This window comes from Acomys russatus, chromosome 7 (genome assembly GCF_903995435.1).
Source record: "Acomys russatus chromosome 7, mAcoRus1.1, whole genome shotgun sequence".
NCBI classification, from domain to species: Eukaryota; Metazoa; Chordata; class Mammalia; order Rodentia; family Muridae; genus Acomys; species Acomys russatus.
The window spans coordinates 51,960,762-51,985,850 of record NC_067143.1 but is presented as its reverse complement, the minus strand read 5'-3'; the positions used below and the strand labels follow the sequence as shown (position 1 = coordinate 51,985,850).

The 25,089-nt window shown below is 51.1% G+C and overlaps 2 protein-coding genes across 2 annotated transcripts in view; one reads left to right on the top strand and one right to left on the bottom strand.

Annotated features, from left to right (window-relative positions):
- The window catches only part of Chrdl2 (chordin like 2), a 29,522-nt gene that overhangs the window by 1,332 nt on the left and 3,101 nt on the right, over positions 1-25,089 (bottom strand). The window contains exons 2-9 of the mRNA XM_051149029.1: positions 17,267-17,379; positions 13,417-13,510; positions 12,330-12,472; positions 9,767-9,860; positions 8,044-8,099; positions 4,891-5,056; positions 4,070-4,264; positions 3,544-3,717 (exon numbers count right to left, since the gene is read on the bottom strand). Coding sequence (XP_051004986.1) covers positions 3,544-3,717; positions 4,070-4,264; positions 4,891-5,056; positions 8,044-8,099; positions 9,767-9,860; positions 12,330-12,472; positions 13,417-13,510; positions 17,267-17,379 — 1,035 coding nt within the window. The remainder of the gene's footprint in view (positions 1-3,543; positions 3,718-4,069; positions 4,265-4,890; positions 5,057-8,043; positions 8,100-9,766; positions 9,861-12,329; positions 12,473-13,416; positions 13,511-17,266; positions 17,380-25,089) is intronic.
- Serpinh1 (serpin family H member 1) overlaps positions 3,710-25,089 on the top strand; it is a 671,742-nt gene continuing 650,362 nt past the window's right edge. Inside the window, exon 1 of the mRNA XM_051149012.1 lies at positions 3,710-3,728. The gene's annotated coding sequence lies outside the window, so the exon portion shown is untranslated. The remainder of the gene's footprint in view (positions 3,729-25,089) is intronic.

The window sequence follows — 25,089 nt, the reverse complement described above, 5'->3', positions numbered from 1 at the left end:
CACCTGCCACCTCTACAATTAACACAGTCTGTTCCTTTGGCCTCCTTTCTCTGCTGCTGTTCTTGTTACCAGCGCCGTCCCCACACCTGCCCATAGTGTAGGGAGGGAGGCAGGGATGGAGAAGAGGGAGGAATAAAAGGGGGAAAGTAAGAAGAGAAGGCTGACCCATGCAAACCAGTCAAAGCTTTTCTCTAGCGTACAGCATATGATAAAGATCCAGAGCCGTGTTTATTCAGACACCATAGAACATGGAGCTCACCGTCTGGCCCAGCTCTAGCTCTTACTTGAGGTCCCAGGAGGGAAACCAAGCCTTTACAAAGCCAGTCTTTCTGCTATTGCTTTCTACATCTGCTGTGGACAGTGAGTGAATGACCCACCCACCAAGTCTCAGTGGGAAGGCTTCCCTGATCCACCCTGAAGGTGCCTGATTATAGCTCCTCTCACAGGACCTGTCCCACCTCGGTTCTGTTTATCATTTTACCCATTTCTTCTTTTTAAGCGTGTTTATGCATGTGCATGCGTGTGTTCACATGTATGCATGTGAATATGGAAGACAGAGGACAGACGACTTTGGGTACTATCTCTACTGATGTTGCCTTCTTCCTTTGGGACAAGGCTTTTCATCAGCCTGGAGCTCACCATTTAGGCTAGACTGGCTGGCATCCTCCTGTCTCCACTTCCAGAATTCTGGGATTACAAGTGTGTGCTGCCACACCCAGCACTTTTACGTACCTTCTGGGGACTGAACCCAGGTTCCCATGCTTTTGAGATAAGCACTTTACCAGCTGAGCTTTCTCCCCAGACCAGCCACACCCATTCCTATGGTGCTGCCATTACACCCTTCCTACCTTCTCTCCCAGACTTGGACCTCTTGAGGTCTTAACTCATTGGGTTCTAGGCATGAAACATGTATGACAAATGAGTCTCTGAGTAGAAGGATGGACGGGTGTATGTAAGTATTAGTGAACAGGTGGATGGATGGATAGATAGATGGACCAATGGGTGTGGAGGTGGATGGGTGAATGGATGGATGGATGGATGGATGGATGGATGGATGGATAAAGGGAATGGAGTAGATGGGTAGATGGATAGATGGGCGTGTTGAATGGATAGATAGGTGGATGGATGGGCAGGAAGATAGGTGTAAGGGTGGATGGATGGATAAGTGTAGGAGTGGCTGGCTGGGTAAAAAATGAATAGATAAATATATATGTACATAGTGTAGTGAGGTATTTTCACTTTGTGGGAAGATACCCCTGGCACCATTCATGGCCCTGAGACCCTAGGCACACAGTCTGTGAGGTGACACTAGCTGCAGCCTCTGGCCAGAGAGGATCTCAGCTAGGCCAGCACTGCCTTGGGAAATACCAAGAACCAGACCTGTATCCAGGGATCAGAGTGAGGCCCCAAGAAGGGGAACAGAAGACAGGGATGCTGGGGCTGAGCTCCAGGAATTGGGAAATAGCCAGCACTGCCATTGGAGCCCCAGCTTAGATGTGGTCTATAAGGCATAGTGGAGAGGAAGATGCTTTTTGGCCTGGGGGGGGGGGGGCGCGCAGATCTTGAATGCGCCTCTTGCCTTTTGCAGGGCTGTGTTGAGTCTGAGCGCAGCTGGGCCCTGTGGCCCCCTGGGCAGAGCTGGCCCTAGTGAGCGAGTTCCAGGCAATAGGCCAGTCTAGCTCCCAGTGAAGCCAAACATCTCTGGACCAAGCTGTTCTGGGCTGAGAGGGAGGCACCTGCCCAGGGCTAGGGCGGGGGCCAGGGGCCATCCGGAGCTGAAGGCAGTGTCTAGAACTACACAAGCTCTTAAGCCTGAGCCCGTGATGCTCAGAGTCTGAGCTCCCTCCGGGCCGGCCCCAGATGGAGTAGCCTTGCTAGTGCAGGTTCAGTGGGCACTGTTTATTTGTCTCCACTCCTCTGGGAGGAAAACTGCGAGTGGTGGCCCTGATAATAAAGCCCAAGGAGCCTTAGTCTGGGCCAGGGAGGGACACACTGAACATTTAGGTGACCCTGGATGGGGACACAACAGGTGGGGAACCCTGCCAGGGACAGGAGCTGGCAAGGTGGAGCTGGAGAGTGTCCCCTCATTTCTTTTATTCTGGGTCTGGTGATGACAAGATGAAAAGCAAGTCCCCTCCTCATTCTCTCTGTGTCACCCTGGCCCTTCTTGCTCTTTCTAAGCCTTGGGCAAGTCACATTGTGCCCCCCTCCCCCAGACTGAGCCTGCACTTCCTTCCTTCCCCAGGTTCTATGTAGCCCAAGCTGGTCTCAAATTCTCCATGTATTTGAAAATGACCTTCAAAGTCTGGTTTCACTTCTGGCACTACACGTGTGTGCCACCATGTGCGATTTATACTGTGCTGGGGATTGAACTCAGGGCCTTCTGTGTGCGAGGCGAGCACTCTAGCGGCGAAGCTACACCCCTAGCCTCTCAGGCTTAGTTTTTTTTTTAATCTACGAAATGGGGCCTGAGTACATAGCATGATGTTTCTTGTGAGGATTAAATGGGGGCACTTTGCACATGGTGTCTGTTGTGCACAGAGTACAGGGATCCTGCTGTCGGCCTGCGAGGCCCCTGCCGTCCTGTCTGCGAAGACCCCGTGGCTTCTCCAAGGCCCTCCTGCTTCCCTCACGTGCAGAGGTCCGCCCTCTAGGAAGCCTTCTCTAACCGGATCATCTACCCACAAGCACCTGTTGCATAGAGTCATCAAGCCTTGTGTTCCCAAGGACGGGGGCTTACTGCTGTCCCAGCACCTGCTGGGGCGCAGCGTGTGGGTGGTCTGAGAACTGTAGCCAGCACCAGCCCGGGAAACAGTGGCAAGAGTCCCTGCCTCTGCCTCCCCTGCTCTGTCACCTCTGACCTCCCTCTCACCATAGAAAGGCTCTGAGGATGAGTTAAGCCCACCTCTCCGCCATTCTACTTAGCCAGAGTGGTCGGAGAATACAGGTCATTTTTGCCATATCCCGTATGTCAGGGATTATCCCAAAGCACCTTTCCCCAGTTCACAGAGGAGAACACTGAGGTCCCGAGAGGATAAGTGAGTGCCCAAGGTCACACAGCTAAGAATGAGAAGAGCCAGGATTTGAAGTAGCAGAGGTGAGATTTGAACTCGGGTCTGCCTGGTTCCATAGCCTCTGCCTGTGGTCTGACCTCTGCAAGTCACTCAGAGTAAAGCTGTTCCCTCCAACGTGGTAGGTAGCCCATCAGAATCAGGAGCCAGCTGTCCCCACCCCTGATTCTTCTTTTCTCCGGGTTTTGGATTATGGCTCAATGTTTCAACCTCACCAGTAGAGTCTATGATTTTAAGGTCGGCTCCCCAAAGGGTGCAGTAACCCTCTATGACCAGGAGAGGGAGCATTCAGAGGCCGTGGCGAGCTTCTCAGAGCTATTAGAAATCGTAGAGGAATGGGAATGGTGATGGAATTAAGGGTTCTTACTCCTGGAAGGATGCTGAGGCATCTGATCAGCAAAGGCCCCTGTGGGCTCCAAGGACAGGAAAGTACCAGAAGAATGGGAGTCTGGGAGCAGGAGCTGGCTCTCACCTTTCACCAGCTTCCAGATGTAGATCTCTACCTGGTCAGATGCTTCATGCTCCAAGACAAAGCGATGCAGGCTGTCTGGGCTTGGAGATACCAACGTGTACACATACACCTGGCCTGGTACCTTGGGACACCTGGTGGAAATGACCTCACTGTGGTTGGCATCTACCTCATCCTCTGAGAGAGAGAGAGAGAGAGAGAGAGAGAGAGAGAGAGAGAGAGAGGGAATATGTTTGTGATGTGTTCAGTCGACATTGGCTAGTCTCAAAAGATCCAGTGATCTAATGTTTTATAGCTTCATAGAATGCAAAACATTATTTGATTTTATGTCTATGTCAAGAGCCTCTGATGCTGCCACTGCCATGCTAGGTGATTCTGTGTAGCCTGGAATTGGCTGTACTTCTATGTGCTTCGAGCAGTCTGGGTACCTGTAAGCCCCACATCCTGTGGCTAAGCGTAAGCACTGCAGGTCCCAGAGCCTCCCAGTGCCCATGGCCAGTGTTTTCCCTGCCCTCAGCATCCCTCCTACCTGGGCAGATCTTGCAGCACTTCCCAGCCACTTTCTTGGGTTGACTGCAGGGATATTGGGTAGGGCAGGTCACGCGATGGCAGTCCTGGTAGCCATCCGTACACGTGCACAGGATGCAGGGCATGGGGCCGAAGGAGAGCACCGTAGGGTGCCACACCTCCCCGTGGGAGTATGTCTTCCCATTGTGTGTGCAAGCTGGAACACGGAGAGCAAGGAGGAGGGGGCGGGGGTCAGTGCCTTGGGTCTGGCCAGAGTCTCTAGCTCAAAATGCAGAGTAGGGCCTGAGTGAACACCAGCTATACTGCTTGCAAAGTGCAGGCTAGGGAATAAAACCTGTACCAACTCTGGCATGCTTCCTGGTACCCAAGGTCTGCTGGACATGGACAGCCCTCCCCTGGCCTAAGAAGTTCTTCTGATGGGGCAAGGAGAGTGCTGGCCGGGCAGTAGAACCGAGGACAACTGTTACCACCTGGTGGTGTGAACTCTAGCAGGTCCATTTTCCTGCCTTAGCATCTCATCGACATCCCAGGATGTGGGATTCTGTAGCCCCATGACTCTTCCCTCTCCACAAGTCTGGAAGTCCTGCTGTGAACCCCTATTGTCCCCTTCTGCAGCCAGTGCCACTTCCCCATCCCCACTGTCACCCGAGACCAGCTCTGGTTCTCTTCTATTAAATGGGATTAGTGATCTTCAAGGGTGCATTTGGTTTTGTTTGTGTTTGAGTTTTTAGCCCATGGTCAGATTGAGATTGGTAAATCAGAGTAAGGGGGGTTCAGGAGGTAGGGGCCCGCCCCATCAGCAGAAGAGGGTGTTGTCTCCACCTTTTTTATGTTTCTCCTTCAGGATAATCTTGATAGTAGTGCTGCCTGTCCCCATTGGTCGGAAGTAGCGAGTGATGAAGTTCAGAGGGGAGCTGACACTGGTAGGGGCTGGGGTCCCAGGGCCGCTCCTCTTTCTGTCTTCTGAACACGGATCCTGGGAATGTCTCTGTAAATGGCAGATGTAGTGCTTTCTGAGTGGGGCAGGCCACATCATGGGCCACCAACCAGGCTGGATTGAGAGGCCTGCTAGTGGAAACCAGAGGACTTCCAGGGGGGGTGGTGGCCAGAGACAGAGACAGGAGAGAGACAGACAGATACACACACACACACACACACATACATACACACACACACACACGGGGAGGGGAAGAGAGGGACAGAGAGCGCACAGACTCTGCAATAGGCTTCATATAGAACCATCTGGGTGGGGTCTAAGATATTCTCAGACAGATCAATGAAAACACTGACAAGGATTTGGCAAGCCCAGCCTCCACCAAGTCCTTTTCAGGCCTTGGGGCTGCAGTGGGTAGGCAGAGCAATACGGGATCAGAAATAGAGAAAACGGATTGCTTAGGAAACCTCAAGTGATAAGACAACAGACTGGGCCTCTGAAGATACCAGAAGATTCCACAGTGTAGGAAAACAAACAAACAAACAAAACCATCAGGATCTACCTAGTAATACAGGGCCTCAAAATAAGAGCTCCCCACCTTCCATACATTGAAATCCAAGATCCTCACGCCCAGGTCCTACTTTCCTCCCTTTGCCTCTTCCAGACTACATCTAGGAGGCTGAGACGGTAAAGTGTGGGTGGGATGGCAGCCTGTGTGGCAGGTGTGGGTGGGGTGGCAGCCTATGTGGCAGGTGTGTGGGGTGGCAGCCTATGTGGCAGGTGTGGTGGGGTGGCAGCCTATGTGGCAGGTGTGGTGGGATGGCAGCCTATGTGGCAGGTGTGGTGGGGTGGCAGCCTATGTGGCAGGTGTGGTGGGATGGCAGCCTATGTGGCAGGTGTGGTGGGATGGCAGCCTATGTGGCAGGTGTGGGTGAAATGGCAGCCTATGTGGCAGGTGCTCTGCACTCATCTTGGGACCTGGGCAGCTCCAGGCCACAGAAGGGGGGCATGACAGGGCTGAGGACAGGAAGAAGAGCCTGTCCCTTTCCTTGATGTCCATGAGCCACTTACACCCTTCCTTCTACAGTCTGTTCCCACGCCACCCAGTGTCCAAAGCAACTCGTTCATGGCCCAGAGACTGAGCCTACAGAATAGAAACACCCCAGGCCCCAGCACAGGCTCAGGCACACAGGAAGTGCCCGGGAAGCTCTCGTTGGCCAAGTAGCTTTGAGGCAAGAAGGACTTGAACACAACCCTCATCTGGTAAGTGCCGAAGCCATTCAGCTAGTCAGGAAGGAGTTGTTCAGGGTCCATCACTGGCCTGTGGGCCCCACACACTGCTCTCTGGGGACAGGCAGCGAAAGGAAAGATCAGATTTATGAACCCTCTTGAGAAATCAGCCTGGCAAAGGCAGATAGATGCCCTTGTTGAGGAAGAAAGACCAGGAGTCTTTGGGTGTTGTAGGCTCTTAGAGGCCAGGATGAGAGAAGAGAAGAAGTTTCCACATTGTCTCATGGCACCGAGAAGCAATAGGGGACCTGAGTCAGGGTATGGCTCATCCTCCCATCTCTTTCCCCTTAGGCCACAGAGAGTTGGGATGGGTAGGCCATCTGAATTCTAGACAAGACTGATAAATTGACAGACAAATCAGCCAAGATCAAGGCAAGGTGCAGAAAGACAGATCCCTAGCAAAGAACCTGCACCCCAGAAATGAGGCACAGAAGCACAGACCAAGCCAGAGGCCGTCCCCCAGGAGCTTGGTCTGATCATACACCGGCTCTGGCTAGAACAGTGTTAGAGATTCCCCAGAGGGAAAGGGGGTCCTTTGGGGCCTACGTCGTCCTATGTGGCAGCCTGTTCCCTTCTGGCCCATTAGCCATAACAGGAACCGTGATGACAGGTAGAGAGAGAGACTGGACTATGGAGGCACCAATACAGCTGACCCAGAGTCAAGTCCTCAGGCCTAGGAGATAGCATGGGCAGAGAGATCAGGATTAGATAAACCATAATGCTGAAGAAAAGTGGGTGCTGGTTAGCAGCTTCCAAAATGGGGGGGAAAAAAAGACAGAGACAGTTTGCTGCCTGAACAGTCACTCCAAACTCCCTATAACGTTGGAGCATCATCTTCAGCTTTCTGGCTCAGTATTAATTTTGTTCCTTCTCAAGTCCCTGATGGGGTTAAAGACCAGATAGTTTAGTTTTACAGTTAAGCTTAGTTGTTTAGGAGTTAAGATGTTTTTAGGTCTAAACCTACAAGAAGAACATTATGACAGACGGATTTGAGCCCAGGGGTTCTGCACAAACTATGGCACCAGCCAAGGACAATATGTGCAGTAAACTTCGAACCCCAAACCTGATCTAACCAATGGACAGGACATTCTCCACAGTTGAGTGGAGAGTGGAGAGTAGGAACTGACTTTCACATGAACTTGAATGCACCTTATTTGACCACGACCCCTAGATAGGGAGACCTGATGACCCTCAGAGGAAGGATAACAGGCTACCAAGAAGAGACTTGATACCCTATGAGCATATACAGGGGGAGGAGGTCCCCCTCAGTCACAGTCATAGGGGAGGGGAGTAGGGAGTAAGCAGGAGGGAGGGAGGAATGGGAGGATACAAGGTATGGGATAACAATTGAGATGTAATATGAATGAATTAATAAAAAATATTTTTTAAAAAGATGTTTTTAGGTCTAGATAGATGTTTTAAGTTGATAGAGATGAGATATGATAGATATTGAGCTACAGTCAGACTTTTAGGCTCACCAAGATAGGAAAGATGTTTTTTTCAAGGCTGCCAAATACGAATAGCCAAAACACTATGAATGTAACATTTATATAATTCCTGTTTGTTTTGTGGTTCTTCTTGCTATATGTAGTTTATTGTATATATGTGTGTAATAATATAAATATATATGTAAAAAAGGAAAGAATTAATTTTTTAAAAAAGAAAAGTAGGTGCTGAGGGACATGCAGATGTTTGGCTGTGGATAGCAGCCTCTCTCCCCACCACGTCTGCAGAGCTGTGTGCACCCTCACCTCTCCATGTTGCAACTGTGCCACATCTTCTTCAGGGGACTTCTCACTTGTCCTGTCTGAGAAAAGGAAACGGAGTCAGCCTTATGGTGATTGCCGAAGCCTCTGCCTATGTCTCTGTCCCTTCCAAAAGTCCAATGCCACAACTGTAGCCTGAACCTACAAGCTACCTTAGAGGGGCTTTCATTCCTCTACACAGCCTGTCTTTGTCTTTATTGAGTTGATAAAATCTCCACCACTAGGATGCTGCTTTGGCTCCCAACACTGACCTTCTGGTCACTCCTGGGTCTGAACTAGAGTGACTGAGTATTGTCCCCACAATCCAACAAGGCCAAAAGAAACACAGTAGCACTCAGGAGGGGATGAGCATGGCCTGAGACCTTGCTTCTCCTGTCTTCCTCATGGCAGCATAGGGCACAGGATTGGATTCCTGGGGGTAGATTCTCTGGGTAAACTGAGGCTGGCACATATGCTGCTGAAACTCAGGCTGGGCTTGAGCAGAGGTATATGCAATCGGACTGTCCGTGTGGACTGGGGAAGCCAAAGAAAGCTTCTTGGGGAGCCTCAGATGTCGAGGCTTGGGAAGGCATTCTGTTTGGTCCTCCTTGCCCCTCTAGACGTCAGCTGGGAGGTGGTGAACAGAGAGGCTGGCCTCACAGTTCTAACGGGCAGCCTAATTCTGCTGTCCTTGGTCTCTGATGTGTGAGCATTCAAGACAAGCTTGGGAAAGAGCATGACGCTGGGCTTCCAGAAGCTGCAGGGCTGGTACCCTGAGAAAAGTAGCAAGAAGAGGCCTCAAGATTCCCCTGAGGCAGCGGACTGAAGATACAGCCCCAGAAGTGTGTGGTAAAACCCTGTATGCAGGCATGGGATTCTGGGATCTTGGGACCATCTACAAAGGGATGACCAGTGTCCCAGAGGGATGACTTTTTACATAGACTAAATAAGACACTCTGATTGAACTGCAACAACACCCCTTCTGCTCCCATCAACTAGTTGCCCTCAGCTTCGCCCTAGCAGTACCTCCTATCCATGTCCTCTGCCAAGCCCCTCCCCTTACTGCCTGTCACCCACACTGCAGGGGTGAGGAGCATTGATGAGGGTTATTGATGTGAGCCTTGGCCAATGGAAGTTGACAATCTGGAAGATGAACTTTTCTCTCTTCTTCTATCACCCCCAGATCTTTACTTTGCCTCACGTGTGCTTCCTGTTATTGCAGTGACAGCAGGGGCACAGCACAACATTGGCCATGGGTCCTGCTTTCTGGGACATCCATGCCAAGCTACCACCTCCCTGTAGGAAGGACATATCTACTATATGCTAGCTGTCCCTAGGCTCTTCCTGGCAGTCCATAAAGGGGGCGCTGTGGGACCCAGGTCAACTTCGGGAAGACTCACAGTTGTAGTCACATTCTATTGCTATGGTAAAACACTCCCACTAAAAACAGTTTAAGAAGGAAAGGATTTATTTCGGTTTACAAGCTATAGTCTGCCATCGAGGGAAGTCAATACAGGAAGCTGACGTAGAAACCGTGGAAGAATACTGCTTGCTGGCTTGCTTGACTTAGGTAGGCCAGGACCACCTGCCTAGGGAATGGTGTTGCCCATAGTGAGCTGGCCATCCTTCATCAATTCAGAATCAAGCCCACAAGCCAGCCTGATCTAGGCAGGTCCTCTCAAATGACCTTAGGCTCTGTCAAGTCGACAAAGTTCACTATGGCACTCACCTTTGCAGGTCTGACAGCAGGAGTCAGGCAGAGAGAGCGGGGTGGGGCAGCTGGGTTCAGGGCAGGTCATGAGACCGCAGTAAGTGTGGCCCTCCTGGTGGAAAGAACACACCAGATTGGAAATGAGATCTGCTGAACATCAGCCTTGGGGCCCTGGAGAGCCTCTTTCCCTGAGCAGGGCAAGTCAGCTGGTGTGGGTGTGGGGATGGGGTGTCCTCTTGACCTCCTACTCCTCCTCCAGTCCCCCAAAAGAACTTCACCTCCCTCAGCTTTCACAGAAACTTGTGAGATGTGCTTTGAGATGAGAGGAGTCCTGGGGCTAAGAGAGGAACTGTGCCATCCAGTCATAGACAGTCAGGGTAGAAGAGACCAGAGCCCAGGCTTCAAGTCTTTCTTATTGAAAACATTGTCTTTCTCCCAGGCCTGCACCAGGGACCCAGCATGATAGAAGACTCCGCGAGGTGACTCTTAGACTCATGCTGCTCTTGCTGAAAGCCACTGGCCTCCAACTTCAAGGCCCACACTGAAAGGTGAGACTGCAGGATGCGAGGCAGGAGGTTGGCGCCTTTGGAGAGGATTTCTCTCCTGAGTGTCACTTGCTGTGAAAGGCGGGGAGCACAGTCAGCTGCCAGTGTGGCTGTGGAATGTGGCTGTTCTGAGTTCTCTCCTTGGTCCTCCCTATGGATCTGAGGTGTAAGGACCTTGCTTCCAGAGGGGAGGTCAGGACACAAGCCAGAGCCATAAACAGAACATCCAGAAAAGCTGGCAAAGGAACCATTAGAATATCTTCTCTGTGGGCTAGAGAGATGGCTCAGAGGTTAAGAGCACTGGCTGCTCTTCCAGAGGTCCTGAGTTCAGTTCCCAACAACCACATGGTGACTCACAACCATCTATAATGAGATCTGGTGCCCTCTTTTGGCCTGCAGGTATACCTGTAGTCAGAATACTGTATACATAATAAATAAATAAATAAATCTTTTTAAAAAATCAAAAAAGAATATCCTGTCCCTCCACCACCATCACTTCTGCATCTTCTCCTAGCCTTGTCCTAACTCAGGCGTCCCCCTTCATGGGAAGGAAAAAGAACACAGACTTCGGGAGTCACGGGGTCTGGTCTGGATTCTGGCTCTATAGCCATCAGCAAGCTACTTAACTGCTCTGAATTCCATTTGCTTATCTGAACAGGATGGGGTCTTCCCGGTAGGGCCATTGACCAAAGACAGCTCAATGAGCATGAATCTATCGGTGCAATGTTCTAGCCTATGGCGAGAGGCACGTGCTCTGCCAAGCAGGCACTCACTAGCCTGCCAGGTAGTCATTTCCCGAAGCTGGCTGGCTATTCAGTCCGCCACATGGAAACATTAAGATTCACAGCATAGACTGATGGAAACAGGGAAGCGGGTTAGAGAAGAGGCGGCTTGCCTACATCATACTGGGAACCAAGTGTTTCCCTCAAAATTGAAACATTTCCTCCTGCAGGGATGGAGGCTCATAAGACTCCGGAAACCAAGGAAACTTACAAGGCTCAGGATGCTCAGAAAGTTCTAGGGATTCCAAGGCTTCTTGCCAAGAATGTTATGAGAAGCAACAACAGCTGGGGGAAGGACCCTCCTGTGCAGCTGCCTGCACATTGTCCGGGGAACTCAAGGGATGCATTGCCAATGCGTTCACAAGATGTCACACAGGTTAGGGTGGGGTTTTTAGTGATGCACCCACACTCCTGTCAATGACCAAGTATGTCACCAATGCACCAAGTTAGCCTGGAGTGGGATAGTTTATTTGGCTGATTGTTGGCACCCTCTCTGTGGTGAAAGATGTTTGTTGAAATATCTTCAGGAAAAGTCACGCAACGCCAGGGCAGAGCCAGAGTTCAAGCATAGCCCACGGACACCTCTTCTAGAAAGAGACTGAGGACCACCTCAGCAGACTCCCTCAAGGAGTCAGGAACTAAGGCCGGAAAGGCTTGGTGACGGAGGGTGGGGTGGGGGGTGGGGTGAAGAGATGGGAGAGCTAAGCCTGAGGCTAAGAGTGGCAGTAAGGAAGAGAGCTAAAGGGAGACTCCCATGGCAGAAGATGGAGGCATCATAAGTCCTGCTTGCTTTGCTTTGCTCTGTCCTCCAATCACACATTGGTCAACCCTGCTGTTTCTAGGCACTTGTCCCTGTTACCATGGGCACAAGGAGTCTAAGTGCTTCAGACTAAACCCCATCTGCTTCCATCAGGTCCTGTCTGTGTCCTGGGACTGACAACTGGCATTTTTTCATTCATTCTGAAGCAACCACTGACGTCATCTGCATGCCAGGCCCTGGACATGGAGTGAGAGAAGACACGGGAACAGTGTGCACACATTCTCTCCCCTCAAAAGGAGTACAGTGTCCACTGGTGGAAGTAGAAATGGGCATGGAAACTGGAGGAAGGTCACCTCTCCGAGCTAGGGGCAGGACAGTGTGGACCCCACTGTTCCCTTCCCGCCAACATCTCTGATTCTCGCTCAGTGGCCCACCCTACCCCTCCTTGTAGGATAGACACTGGCTTGGGCCACAGAAACTGTAGAGGGTCTTACAATACAGCTACAGAGGACACACTGGTTGGGTTGGCGGGTGGGGATCAGCTCCTGGGCACTGAAGATTTCTCCATGTTGGTATGTGGTCTCATTGAGCTGGCAGGATTTTAGGGGAGCCCGGAGGCCAGAGGGGACATGAGGATCTGTAGGTGGGAGAGTGGGAGGAAAAAGAATAGATTTAAAATTTTTTTGCCACAAGTAGGAAGGCCACTTTTCACTTTTCTGAAGATTTTGCGCTCTCTCTCTCTCTCTCTCTCTCTCTCTCTCTCTCTCTCTCTCTCTCTCTCTCTCTCTCAACTCAGGTCTGGCTTTGGCCTTCCCAGACATTTCCGATATCAGCTAGCCAAGAGGTCCCATTGATACCTACATCTGACCACATGCCCCCTCTCCATTGCAGCCCAGCCACCCCTCAGTGTCTGAGGCCCCTGAGCCTTCCTGGAGCATGCTCTCCCTGTCTGGGTTGGCCCTGCCACCCTGAAGTTCACAGTCTGAGAGGTAGAGAAATGAGCAAAGACACCAGGCACACATACAGGGGCCAGCGCGTCCCAAGTGATTCACCTTCACTGTCCCTCACTTCTGGATAGCCACAGGGACTGGGCCCAAATGTGCAGTCAGCAGGTCACACCATCTCCTCTATCTTTCAATCAGTTTCTACTTTTTCTTTCTTTCATTTTTTACTTTAAAGTTCTGTATTACATGTATTCACTTTTGGGAGGTACAGGCTGCAGCATGTGGGTGGAGGTCAGGGGACAATCTTCTGAGTCAGTGGGTCCCAGGGATTGTATGGACTCCAGTTTTTGTCATGATGGAAAGTTCCCCTACCTTCTGAGCCATCTTGCCCACCCAGTTTCTACTTTACTTGCCTTCTTCTTCTGCTATGTGTATCAATTTTGGGAGCCAGAAGTTCGCTGCTACGCTAGCCCACTTGGGGGACCCACTGATCATCTGTTTGTTCCCCCAGTCTGGTGGACAGAACTGCTTTTTTTTTTTTTTCTCCTTCCAGAGGCTTCTCTCAGCTAGGGCCTTAGAGCAAGAGTGAGGTGGTCGGTGGGGAGCTTGGTGCCAGGGGAAGAGGAAGGCTACTTACCCACACACCTGGGGCAGCACTGCTGTGGCTCCATCACAGGCTGTGAGCAGTGCAGGGGTGGGCATCGGAGGCGGTAACAGTTCACGTGGCCGTTCTGAAAGAGATACAGGATCAGGCTTTATTCCAAAGAACCACTGCCTCCCATCTGCAGGGGTCCTCTCCCCAAACCTCTGCCCTAGCTGCAGGGCCCATGTGTAATAGGATTAAAAATAAACCCAAATGAGCCCTGTCTCTACCTTGTCCACAAAGCAGAACTCACTTAGCCTGTTCGTCAGCACACTTTACAGTGCTGTCATGGGTTTGCTCAGATCTCGTGGCCCCTTTGTGGGTATGAGAAATAGATTTAAAAGCCTTGCGCTATCTGGGCACTGATCTCGGTGCTCGGCCTGGGCTATTTTTAACTTTCCGAGGTTTTTTTTTTTTTTTTTTCTTACAGTACTGACCCTGTGCCGAGTGTTCAGAGGAGGGCTGTTAACACAAGAGGACAGTGATCAAGACAGAGCTAAAAATTTGGTATGAAAAAGACTTGGGTCTACATCATCCTACTTCCCAAGTCTCCAAGAGGTCCTCTCGGGTGGAGCTTCTGAAGTCGGCACCAGAGAAGGGAGCTGAAGGTCTCTCTCATCTTCAAGTTCAGCAGGTGAGGGAATCAGAGAAACACACAAAGCAAGAGGCCCTTCCAGAGGTTTCCAGAGCGCCAGGCCATCCCTGAGACCTTCCTCGGCCTCCCCACACCTTGCTCTTGCCCTTGTGACAAACTCCCTGCACTGTACATTTACAGCTGTCTCTCCTGTTCAGCCATGAACTCTAAAGCAATGGTCGACACAGAGTCTGACTTCAAGCAAGCAGCCACTACAATCTAAAAGTGTGGGGGAGTGACTCAAGAAGAGAGAGCCGGGGTCAGACAAGGAGGCTTTCAAATGAATGGAACCAACATTGTTTAAACTCTAAAGGTAATCAAGTTGGCTCTAGCCCTCTTGTATGTAGCTGGTTTTTCTTGCCCTCCGCCCAGCAGAGGTTGTAGACAGGAGCTCTTCCAGAATCAGCCTCTTGTGCCAAGGAAGACCCTAGATGCCTGAGTCCCTCTGGAATCCCTGCTTCCCAAGATGGCCAGAGAGAATGCCAAGGACTGATCGTTGCTCAGGGGTGTTCGCAGATCTACAGAGATGGATCCCACACCCGAGGAGCTTAATCAACCTTAGGAGGGTAAACCAAGGCCCTCAGAGAAGCAAGGTGGCATCTGAGGGTCATGTGGTCTAAAGATCTAGACCCTTTCTCTTGGTTCTTGCTGAATCGGGTCAGGTGGGGCAGCTTGGGGGTCACAGGGCAGGGGCAAGGCATGTGGCAGGGCTGTTTGTGGCCAGAGGGGACTTCACCTTAAGGTCAGATCCATCATTTGTGGAGTGGCCATGTAATGTAGATGTCCTCAACAATAGCTAGAGAGGTACTGGCATCCATCCTGGGAGCAAAGACTGTTCCAGAGGCTGAGGTCACACACCATATATCCAGGGCCCCACGCCTACGTGGGATGCTGAGACAGACTGGGTGCTTATACTGAGCACAGGCACATGACCAGGGGTAAATGACAGTCTTTTGACTGCATCCTAGCGGATGGAGATGGATCATAGGACAATAAGAAGGGGTCAAGCTAACTCCAGGCGTTAGGCTTATGGCCACAACCAAACCAGGCGATGCGATTAGAAGACATTTTGGAGACTGTAAGGGAAGTCCTCCTTAGGAGGTGACAGTCACATTACGAACCAGGAAGGTGACATTAGAGAAGCTGATTTTAATGGAAGGATTAGTAAGAATGCTCCAAAAGCTGGGAGTTAGACATCAGGCTGGTTTGGCTGCAGTGAGGGTATAGAGTTGGAGGATAGGGATGGGGTTGGATTGTGTGGAACTGCCAGTGGGCTGCGCTTAAAGCGTGCTTGCCTGGCATGCAGGAAGCCCTGGTTTCAGTCCCTGGCATGGCATAAAGTAGGCACAGTGGCACATGCCTGTGACCCTGGCACCGTCAAGGTAGAGGCAGAAGGATTAGAAGTTCAAGATTATCCTCAGATACATTTGAGGTTAGCCTAGGCTACGTGAGACCAACCGCCCCCCCCCCCCGGCAAGCTATTGGATGGTTTTAAGAGCTAAGAAACATGATAGTTCTGGACCCAGGGAAGGTCATTCTAGCTGCACTGTAGAGAATAGATTTTGAGGGGGACAGCAGAGAGACCTGCTGGCAGGCTCATGCAGCGGTCCACGTGGGAGGTGAAGATAGCTTAGACGGTGAAGAGAGACAACGGTGGAGAGAAACGAGGCATTCAGCTGTACTTCGGAAGTACGGGCAGCGGTCCTTTGGGCTGAGGAAAAGAAACTCCATGTGTGAAGGAGACATGAGTAAACTCCAACGGATCTCAAAACTTGGCCTCTGTCAACTGGACCATGTGACATGTCTGGAATTTTCTGTTATGGTTTTCTTGCTATATCTCATAAAGTTCTTTTCTAAATGGCTTATTGGCCTCAGCTGTGCTAAGGATAAAAGAGGCAGCTGGAGGCATTAGGGGAGGGGGAGGAATTGCATCCCTGTTAGTGTTTGAGTTCTACCTGAAGCTAACATGGTGAGGACAGTAGGGAGAGAGAGAGAGAAAGACCCAGGAAGCAGTGGGCCAAGTGTGGAAGTAGAGAGAAGGGCTTTGTCCCCTGCTCCCAACTCAGGTCTCTCCAGGGGCTCTTCTTCACCCCAGGAGGCTCTCTCTTTACCATGGAGGCCCTCAGAGCATCTGTCTGCCCCCTCTCTTGGTCTGTGAGGAAAAGAGGGTGCCTGAAGCCCCCAGCATCATCTAGAAAGTGAGTTCGAGACATTCCAAGAGGGCTCTGCTGGCTGAGTGTCCCCTCTGGCCTGCTCCTGTTCTCTCCTCATACGTCCCCGGAGAATTCTAGATTGCACAGGTCTCCTTTATCCTACCCAGCTGATTGTACAAGGTCCAGGGAAGTGATGGGTTGGTGATACCATTTGGATCTTGGATGACCCCAAAGGTGCAAGTGTTAAAAGCCCCTGGGTAAAGTTGTGGAGGTTCTGTGTACCTCCAGAGATCTTCTGGGCAGCCCATAGGTCACTGGGGGTGTACCCTTGAAGAGGACCACAGGACTTGGGCCTCTTCCGTATTCTCTGGCTTCCTGGCCATAAAGTGAGCAATAAGGCCAATTGACCTTGGACTAAAGCCTCTAAAACTGTGAAAATAGAATAAACATTCCCTGTTTATATGTTTATTTTCTCAAGTGTTTTGTTGTGGACATGGAAAGCTGGCGGGTACCACGGGGTAGGAGGAGACAGGGATGAAAACAAAGGCATGGTCTCTGTGCCCTTTGGTTCAGCCTTTGGCTAGATGCGAGACTTGTTCTTGGGGGCCTCATCTAGAAGATGCACATAATGTGAACAGTAATTAAGAGAGAGACGGGGGGGGGATAGGGATGTCCATGCAGGAAGAGATGCTCCAGACGGAGACCATTTACTGCTTTGGCCAAAGCCTTGGAGAACGAACGTTTGGATGGGCTGAGATGGAGGAGTGCTATTGAGGAAGGATTGGGAGGAAGGCTGGAGGGAATTCCTTGGTAAGGAAGGAGTAAGAAGTCACAGAAGCTCATCCTTGCCTGGGTGGAGACAGCGAGGCTGGCACCGACATGAACTAGACCGGAGGCCAGATCCTCAATCCACCCATGCGCTGAGCCACAGCTGCCTCCGACAACATCATTATAGGATTGATAATTCCTGGTGCCTGGCCCAAGGCAGGCTGTCCTCCCATCCTTTGGTCTCCCAGACATACCTGCTATAGGTGGCCCAGTGGCCAGAGAAACCTACCTCAGAGCAGGTACATCGCACACAGTATATCGTGCCTTGTGGTTCCAGGTAGGGGTGCCAGCTCTGGCCAGGGGTGAATATCTTTTCACCGAAAAGGCAGACTTTGCCTGGGCCTGGCAAGCCAATGAGGGATGTTAGTCTCAGGAGGTGCCAACCCAAACCCTGCCTCATCCCTGCTCCCAGAATGTCCAGGTTTGAATCTCTCCTGGACCACACACTTGCTATTAGGCATGTGGCTCTTGCCCCTCTCTGAGCCCTGGCAGTTTACAGGGCTGTGAGAGGATCGAGCAATGAAATGCTTTACAGAGCAACACAGTGCTGTACACTGTAGTGCTTATGCATAGATGGATACCTTGAGGTCCAGAAAGGACAAATTGCATGCTGAGGCCACACAGCAGTTAGCACACCATGCAGGGTGGAAACCTGGGCCTCCTCTCTCTCAGCGCATTGCTCTTCTGCCTCATAATCACTCTTCATTTCTTTTCCTTTGTCCCATTTGTCCATCTTCCCTGTCCCCTCCCCCCACCTCTCTCTCTCTCTCTCTCTCTCTCTCTCTCTCTCTCTCTCTCTCTCTCTCTCTCTCACACACACACACACACACACACACACATGCACGCACGCACGCACACACAGCACCTGCCTTTCATGTGTCATTAGAAGTGACCTTTGTGGGCCAAAGAGATAGTTAAGTGGGCAAAAAGTTTGCTATGCAAAATGTGGGAAGTGGTGTTCAGATCCTCAGCACCATGTGGAATGTCCCAAAGGTGTGCTGGCCTACCTGGGATTTTAGTGCTGGGGAGGCAGAGCCAGGAGATCCCTGGAGAAATCTGGCTGGCTAGACTAGCTAAAGCCTCTTCAGACTAGCCGAATCAGCAAGTGCTGCATTTGAGTGACAGATCCTAACTCAATATACAAGGCGGGGAGCAACCCAGGGAAATACTGATGTCAACCTCTGGCCTCCACATCCGTGCACACATGTGCATGCACATCTGTACACACACACACACACACACACACACACACACACACACACACACACACGTACACGCATGCTACATGGATGTATCACACATGGTAAGGCAAAAGTCCCACTTGTGACTTCTCTGAGTTGTGACTGTCACCTTAGGGGCTTTTTAGCTGTCTGTGTATCCATGGCTAATAGGTACATGGATTCTTTCTCAGAATGATTGAAACACTAGCTAGTGTTTGAGGCAGGTTAGATGCCTTTCCTATCCCCGCTCTCCTCTCCTGAAGTCTCCACTCCCTTTTATTTCTAACCAATCACCATCACTCTCACTTCTCCCCCTCCTCCCTGGCTAGCGTAGGGACAGGCTTCCCATTTTAACATGGCCACCTGGGCTCACAGTGCCTCTTGCCCTGTCTCTGCCATCCCTCTTTCATGCAGTCATCTGGGAGATCTTCAGCCCCTAAAGGATGTTGCATCCTATATTCTTTTCGGAAGGAACGGGGCGACCCAGCCAGAGCTAAGTGCCTCCGTATTGAAACAAGGAGAAGGGAACCTGCAGTTATTCTCTGTGCTGAGTGTTTCCATAAGCTACTTAATGGGAGCCAGCGACGTAGCTCAGTTGGTAGAGTGCTTGTCTAGCCTACATGAAACCTTGGGTTTGCCCCTCAGCATCTCATAATCAGGCATGGTAGTACCCAACTCTGGCACTCTGAACATGGGGGGAGGAAGCTAAGAGGTTCAGGGTCATCCTCAACTACATATGAGTTTGAGATACAGGAGGCCCTATGTGAAAAAAAGAGTTAATGATTTCCTAAACATTGGGTGAGAATTAATAGCTGCAATACTTGCAAGCCACTTCCTGAGCCAGCTGATGCTATGAGTTAAATGCTGTATATGATCACAGCGATGAGCACAAAGCCACCTCCTCCTGGACATGGTTGAATGCCGTGGGGATGAAAACAGTCTGAGACATGGGCCAGACAGTTTTCATCCTGCTTTGTGATGTCATGAGTACCAGAAAACTATATTGGAAAGCAAAGGTCTGCCTAGTGCTCCCCAGCCAGTGATTTGCACCCAGGGCCCCAAGGTCAAAGAAGAGCCTATCACATACGTCATCATCCAACCCAAACTCCAGGCCTATGGTCTCCACCTCTTTGTCTCTCTGCTCTACGAGGCACCACACTCCATCCCTTGGCTTTTCCTCCTAGATCACTACTGGTCTACAATGTAGAACTTGCCCTTTGGGGGTCTCTCTTCTAACTTCTAGTGGAGTATCTTAGAAACAGGGGTCCAGACTCGTGTTCTTTTAGGCTTTCAGGCTCACACTAAGTGCCAGCCTTTAGCTAAGAACTTGTATAGGAACTCACACACAAAAACTGGCGTAGGCTGAAGAGGGGCCTTGATGCCCACCTCCATGGTGCTAGATTTCCTAGCCATTCTTATACCTTAGGAAGTTGCTTTGAAAGAGGAAAAAAACTGCTCTTCCTCTGGCTTCTTACATGGCTCCTGCTCTGCCATCCTGGCCTCTCAGGACAAAGCTTTGAGGTCATTGTTACAATGCCGTAGTCTGGGCTTTCGTGGGCCCTGGATGAGGAGGGACACACAGCTTAGCTTCCTACCAACCCACTGTGGAGGGTGGCACCAGACAACAGGTCCTATCCCCCAGGGGCCAGCAACGCCTGGCTGGCCTGGCTTGCCCATATCAAATGAACTATGTTTATCTCTCAGCCTCCCTTGGCAGAGGGTGGAACACAGGCCCAGCTGGGGTGCTGGCTAGAGGCAGTCCAAGTCTCCAAGGAGTGAATAATGTCTTTCTTCCTCAGTCCCCTCCCCCCACAAGGGAGGGGTGATTGCTACACCGTGACTACCTTGGGTCTCAGTCAGCTGCTGAGGAAACCGTGTTCTACCTTACTTGGGGCAGTCCTAAAGCCTCAGGTTTCTGTGCCAGTTGGCATGCCTTCCCTTCCCTGCCTGCTCAGGGTGTGAGGACAGGAGCCACTCAGTCAGGGCTCCTCCCTGCCACCAACAGGCCTGGCAGAAGCTGAGTCTGTGGGGGGCCTGGCAGGAGGCCTTTGGTGGCCGCAGACTCCACCCTACCATGCCCTCTAAGGTGCTTGGAGCGCTCTCTTCTTCCAGGGAGGTGTGTGCCCAAGGCTATGTGAAAACCAGGAGGGGAAGAGACTGCCAAGCACAGCCATCCTGGTTCCAGTGACCCTGGCATGGACACCAGCTCCCGTACAAGGCTGTTGGAAAGAGTTCTCGCTCCTGAAGCTGCAAACACATGAGGTGATGTTCAGAAGCATCTTACCTTCTCTGAGCCTCAGTTTCCCTATCTGAAAGATATACAGGGTCAGGCTCCGGTCTCCGGAGGCTCTCTGGATAGTCTATGAGTCCACAATTTCTAGTTCTAAGGCTCTAGGTTTCTAGGATTCAAGAGTTGAGAGGCACATGTTTGTAAAAGACGTTTCATCACACCATGAAACCTCTCATTGGCTTGTTTGGTACTGTGGTCATGAGAAGGGCTGAGTATCCCACAATTCTTTGAGGTTCTGATGGCTATATCCATCCCAGGCTCTCAGACCCTCCAAGGAGGATTAAGACGAAGTTCTGGGAGCCACTGGGGCCAATCCTGACTGCCACCAAGAAGGAGGCAGATGCTCTTTTCATCTCCCCCCCCTTGTCCTCCGTACCCTCTACCTCCTCTCCTGGCTCTCACCCCGCCTTCTCTCACCCTTCACCATCACCGTTTATCGTCCCGCCAACCTGTGCCCTGCTCTCTCTCTCTCTCTCCATCTGGAAAGAAACATGTCCTGTTTTTAGGACTCTCTGTAGTCCCAATGCCAGGGTTTAAATCATAGACATAGCTTTTATTTGAATCCCAAGTTGAGTAAAGCTATGTAAGTATCCTACGGTTTTTCCACATGTGTTCAGTGGGACTTGTAGTATGCCATGTCTTGGGGTTATTCTTGAATTAAGGCAGATCCTATACACACCATGCCTGTGTCTGACGCAGATTACAATATATACTCATTTAAGTCATGCATAAGACCAGACTGACAAAAACCAGATCTGGGCACTGGCTCTACACTTCCCTAACAGTCTGCTTCTCATGGTATTTGTTTCCAGAGCATTGAGGGCAGCCTCCAGCTCCTCCTAGCCACGAATATCATAAGCACCCAGAAGTCATATCTCCAAAGTGTCCTTGTTCACGAAGTCCTTGTACCCTTCTGGCTTCAGTCACAAGCCAGGCCTGTCTCCTTAATGTCACCAGTTCCTATCTGGACCTCAGCTTGGGCTGTAGAGCTGAAAGTGGCTCAGAAGGTTGGTCAGAGGCTGGGAAGGCAGGAGTAAGAGATGAGAGTCCTGGCTGGGAGAGTGCGGATGGAAGCTTGCAACGATACCTTGGAGTCAAGAGGGCAAAGCCCAGCTGTGAAAAGCATTAACTGGGGTTGCAGGAATGACCAAGCCTGCAATTTTAGAAGTGTCACCGTGTGAGCCAAGGAGTTGAAAGCTGATTGGAGGGCCCACGGGCAAGGGATCGGGGAAGAGTGATGGTTCTCACATTGGTGAGATAGTACCGCAGCAAATCTAGGGTTGGGCCTAAAGAGAAGGGACATTGAAGGGCAAAGGTACAGATTGAAGAAGCATGCTTGTAGGTTCCTTGGGCAGGGTATAAGGCAGACTGGGTGGAGTATGGATGGAGAGGGCAGAGGAGCAATCAATGAGGGCATGGCAGCCATGTGATGTCAGGGTGGCCCAGGACCACCTGCAAGCCAGGGTACAAGCACAGTAGCCTGTGCTGTTGGCAACATGGAAGTTAGCAGGGTGACAGTGACCCCAGTGGTTGCAGTTCCTGGGCAGTGGCCAGAAAGTGACATACCAGCGACGGCAAGGCACTTGGCACCATATGCAGTGAGCGAGCGTCATTATCATTAGTAACAGGAGAGGGAGAGAGCGAGAGGGAGGGAGGGAGAGAGAGGGAGGAAGAGAGAGAGAGAGAGAGAGAGAGAGAGAGAGAGAGAGAGAGAGAGAGACAGACAGACAGACAGATAGACAGACAGACAGAGACAGAGAGAGAGACAGAGACAGAGACAGAGACAGAGAACTGCCATTCACTGACTTGTGGAGCTTCTGCATCCCAAGTCTTACACCCAGCTGTGGGCCTAGAGCCTGACTCATGAAGAAGATAAACAGATGTGGAACATAGTGTGATCCATGCTCTGTGTGTGTGTGTGAGAGAGAGAGAGAGAGAGAGAGACAGAGAGAGAGAGACAGAGACAGAGACAGAGACAGAGACACACAGACACAGACCCAGAGACACCAGGCAGGATCTTGGAAGTGTTAACAAGGAGCAGAGAAGATGGGAGTGGCTTGCCAGGCATCTGGAGCCACCTGCAAAGGCACAGTGACTGGAGTGACTATGGCTAGGGCAGAGAGGGCCCTGAGAGGGGGCCAGAGGGTGCCAGCACCCTCCACAGGAAGCATCCACCTCTCTAGGCCACACCTGGGCTCCTTTCCTTCTTTGACAGACTGAACAAATTTGGAGTTAATTTATCTGGTTCCACTTCAGGGCATCAATATTTGCCAGACAGACTCCAGATGGTCCCAGGTCACCCCTGCCCCAGGCTGTCCTTGAACTGGCTCCCAGATATATTTTCAGCCACTACTGTTTGTGGTGACCCTGTTTTCAGGCTCACCCCCTCTTGCTGAGTCTCTCACTCATCACACTTTAGGTCTTCTCATTGATGTTTCCTCCACCTGGAAGATACTGCCAGTGTTGGACCAGCCCCTCCTCACTCTTCAGAAGACAGTTTACGTGCCACCATTTCCGCAAAGCCACCCCAACTCTGCAGGACCCTTGGCTTCACCTTCAGGGCTGAGGTAAGCTTGGTCACAATGCAGTTTGAATTCTCGTCACCAGGAACTGGAAACACTTGTAGAGTGGATTTGTCTTCTATACCAGACTGTATGAGAGGGATGAACAGATGTTGAATCTGCCTGGTGCGGAGCCTGCATTGAGTTAGCGCTTGGTGAATGCATGGATGGATGGGTGGACAAAGTTAACAGAAAGAGAGTACAGCTATGGTGGAAGAGCCAACTAAGGTCTTTAATCCTGGAAACCTCTCACCTTAACAACTACAGCCAAACAACATTATTGCAGGGCAGGCGAACAAGGCCCTTTCAACAGGTGTGTCTTGCCACGTAACACAAATTAACCTTTGACCTCCCCTTCCAGCTCTTGGCCACTGACTCCCAAACCACCTGCCAAACCAAAGAACACAGTGTGCACAAAAGTCAGGAGCCTGGGGCAGCTGAAGGCACCAATGACTCCCTGATCTTTATGAGCAAGTCAACATTCTTCAACTGTCCCCCTCCCAGTGTGGCCCACAGTCTGACCCCAAAACATTCATGCAATGATAAAGGTCCTGTGGGGTCAAGTCAAAGGTGGGTGGTGTGCCTAAGGGCTGCTCTGAGAGCAACCAGAAAAGACAACCAGAAAACAGCCTGGGGGAGGCCGGAGACAACCATGGAAAACACCAGGCAGTTCAGGGAGAGGAGAGCGAGGTCTGGAATTGTAGCAAGAACTCAGAAAATCCGAGTGAGCCAGACTGCCCAGGAATTCGAGCATTCAGACCCCCAACTTCTACCCAATACAGCCACACTTTATTTACCCAGACAAACTTAGGCTCCTCTAGGACATAAGTGTTGCCCTGGGCTCTGGCTCTCCTTGGGAGGGAGGGGCTTTAAATATTAGAAGAGATGCTTTGGTGTCTGAGCTGTACAAACAAGTAAGAGGGATACCCTTCTTTGAACACAGCTCTCTCCATCTGGATGTGACAGACGTTAAGAAGCATGGAAGGACTTCCAAGGACAGCATCACTGAGCGAGGTAGGGCTTCTCTGTTACCTATCAAAGGGAGCTGTGCTTATTCTATTTCACTTGAGTAGATACACTTAGATTCATGGGATCCTAGGGAGCTAGGGACCTAGACTATGTCTGATTCCCTTATTCTAGAGAAAGTGAGCCCCAGCGACGGAGGGGTTGGAGATCCCTGACCTGTCGCAGCACAGACTCCACAGTCGTTCTGCTCCTCTGAGAGGATGGTTACAGAGACACTCATCCAAGTGACAGGACCAAAAAGAAACGCCCTTCCACTTGCAAGCAAAAGGACTCAGCGGAGATGCCATGAAGAACTCCTGAGGATACGAACGGGCAACAGACTTAGGTCCTGCCCAGAGTGGTGCCTGATCTTTGGGCTGCACCTCCCAGGAACATCACCCTCACATCAGTCCTCCTCTTTGGGAATTCAAGATATTCTAGGTCCTTTCTCTGAGCCGGCGGCGCCGAGGCCGGCGACTGAGGGAACTTGAGAGGCCAGCCCTGGAACAGGTGCAACAGCTGGAGCAACTGCGCAGCTGTCTTGGAGCTTGCATCCTGTAGCCAGTGAGTGAGGCAGAGACCTCTACTGGTGGGAGCAGGGAGGTGCAAAACCTCGTGGCTTGAGAGCCACCCAAGGCTCAGCTTAAGGCCACTTACCTGCTCCCCACCATGTCCTGCACATCTGGACAGATGGATAGAGATGTGACTAAGCTGGAAAGCTGGGCAGGATTCCATATTGGTAAGTATCCTGTGGCACACATTTCCCTAGACCATCTCCCTAGGCACTTTGTCATAGGGAGGACTGCTCATCTCTTTCTCCCCAGAGGGCAGAGTGCTTACACTCTCTCAACTCTCACTGCCAAAGTCAAGTGGACTCAGGATGAAGACAAGGACATCTGGTGTCAGAGACAGGCAGTCAATGCCACCAAGGTCCTCAAACATCACCCGTTTAAGGGCCAACACCTCACCTTACAAG